At 52.3% G+C, this 2,500-nt stretch overlaps 1 protein-coding gene across 1 annotated transcript in view; it reads right to left on the reverse strand.

The window, feature by feature from the left end:
• Positions 1-2,500, reverse strand: part of abca2 (ATP-binding cassette, sub-family A (ABC1), member 2) — a gene marked incomplete at both ends in the record, with an annotated part of 250,124 nt that overhangs the window by 246,532 nt on the left and 1,092 nt on the right. Inside the window, 1 exon segment of the mRNA XM_084338063.1 lies at positions 1,785-1,875. Within this exon segment, the coding sequence (XP_084194189.1) occupies positions 1,785-1,875 (91 nt within the window).

Below are 2,500 nucleotides of genomic sequence, written 5' to 3' on the forward strand. Positions count from 1 at the left end.
CTCCTATCCTCTCACTCTCCTCTTCTCTCTCCTCTCACCCCGTCTCCCCTCCCCGCTCCCTCCTCCTCGCCTCTCCTCTCCTCTCCTTCTCCTCTTCTCTCGTCCTTGCTCCGATGACTCCTCGTCCTCTCCTGTCCTCTCCTCTCCTCTTCTCTCCCTCTCCTCTCCCTCTTCCTCTCCTGCGCCACTCCTCTCCTCTCCTCTCCTCGTCCTCTCCTTCTGCCTCTCCTCTCCTCTCCAGTCCTCCTGTCTCTCCTCTCCTGTCCTCTCCTCTCTTCTCCTCTCCTCTCCTGTCCTCTCCACCCCTCTCCTGTCCTCTCCTCTCCTGTCCTCTCCTCTCTTATCCTCTCCAGTCCTCCCTGTCCTCTCCTCTCTTCTCCTCTCCACCCCTCTCCTGTCCGTCTCCTCTCCTCCCCTCTCCTGTCCTCTCCTGTCCTCTCCTCTCCTCTCCTCTCCTGTCCTCTCCTCCCCTCTCCTGTCCTCTCCTGTCCTCTCCTGTCCTCTCATCTCATGTCCTCCTCTCTCTCCTCCCCTCTCATGTCTCTCTCCTCTCCTCCCCTCTCCTGTCCTATCCTCCCCTCTCATGTCCTCTCCTCTCCTCCCCTCTCCTGTCGCTCGGCCTCTCCTCTTCTCTCTTCTCCTCCTCTCTCCTCGTCCTCTTCTCTCCTCTCCTCTCCTCTCCTCTTCTCTCCTCCTCCCCCTCTCCTCTCCTGCCCTCTCCTGTCCTCTCTTCTCTCCTCTCCTCCTCTTCTGTCCTCTTCTCTTCTCTCATGTCCTCCCCTCCCCTCCCCTCCTCTCCTCTCCTCTCCTCTCCTCTCCCCTCCCCTCCCCTCTTCCTCTCTCCTCCTCTCCTCTCCTCTCCTGCCCTCGCCCTCTCCTCTCCTCTCCTCTCCTCTCCTCTCCTCCCTGCCCTCTCCTCTCCTCTCCTCTCCTCCCCTCTCCTCTCCCACAAGGACCAAGACAAACATGTGTCTGTTTTCCAGCTCAGAGCACAAGGCAGCATACAGAAGAGACAGGGATATAGAGGGGGTGTGGGGGAGAGGGATAGTGGGAGGGATTGATGAGGGGGGAAGAGTCTCCTGTTTGCTATAGAGAAGAGGGCAAGAGAGTTCAATCACCCAACAGTATTCCTCCCTAGAAATGTCTCTATTGTGACGCGCCGGTGGTTTTCCCAGCATAGTATACTACGTCATCCTGCAAGCTGTGCTGTCCCTCGGCTGAGGATGCAAATGAGGACGTTTCTACTCACCCCTTATCTTGTCCCTCCCTCCCTCTTTCTCTCCCTCTCTCTCTCTCACTCTCTCCCTCTATCGCTCCCTCCCCCTTCTCCCCATCGCTCCCTCCCCGCTTCTCCCCATCCTACCCATAATAACGATAAAAACAACGTAGTGTCAGTTAAAGGGTTAACTCTCCTCATCATCGGTGTGTGTAATGCAGGCATCGCTCCTGACTAACTGAGGCAAATACTCACCATCACCCAGACGGACTGGGAAATAAACGATAGGCCTTTAAGAGTCTTTATTTTCAATAAACGCATCATGCAAAACGCACGGTTCTAATCTAATGTAAACGCACGGGCATGTATTTTTCATTAGGTCCCTAGACATGGCCCCCAACGCCACTGTACCTTCCCCACGACCGCTGACCGGGCGATTCTACCCCTGGCTCATCAATCCTATGGACGTGTTTAGTGCGCGAGCCTACGGCCGCATAATGATCAGCCTATAGATAGAGAGGATGACGCGGCTGTTGCTATTATTATTACCGAGGCAAACCCAGCGCACCAGTGGCGTCCACTTTCAGTGCGATCTCTGAAGGTAGATGGGCTAAAAATAGTCCTCCCTTTAGGGACAAGGTCCGAAGGCAGCCGGTGTGCTGATCACAAGTGCTTTCAGGACAAATGGAGCTCAGAGAATTACCAGAAGGAATAACGGAAGGAATGTGAAATTCAATACGGCAGATGTATTAAAAAATATATATATGTATATATATAGCTTGAATTTTATGATAAATAATCGTGCACAGTAGGCCTACAGGTTAGCCGTATTACAGGCAGCGTTATTTGGGATCTTCAAAGCTGTCTTAACCCTTTCACACTACCACACTACAGAAGGTTAACCTTTCACTACCACATTAGTGTGGTAGTGAAAGGGTTAACCGTCTGTAGTGTGGTAGTGAAAGGGTTCAAACCCTTTGCTGTGTGGCAGTGAAAGGGGTTAACCATCTGTATTGTCGCAGTGAAAGGGTTTGGTAGTGTGGTCGTGAAAGGGTTTCAACCGAACCAACCAGACTACAGGATCATCCAGCCGCCATTAGGCTACTTCCTCTACAAACATATACTATAGGTTTGCAGACATATAGGTTTACAAAAATATTCAATTATGTTGACCTGGACACTGGCACAGTATATAGAACACCGTCCTCCTGTTCTCTCTCTCCCGCCTTGATGTTTCATAAAGCCAGATCTGTAATCTCAACGTAGCACAATGTGTATAGCCCC

This window comes from Notolepis coatsorum, assembly GCF_963971535.1.
Source record: "Notolepis coatsorum genome assembly, chromosome: 1".
In the NCBI taxonomy this organism is placed as follows: domain Eukaryota; kingdom Metazoa; phylum Chordata; class Actinopteri; order Aulopiformes; family Paralepididae; genus Notolepis; species Notolepis coatsorum.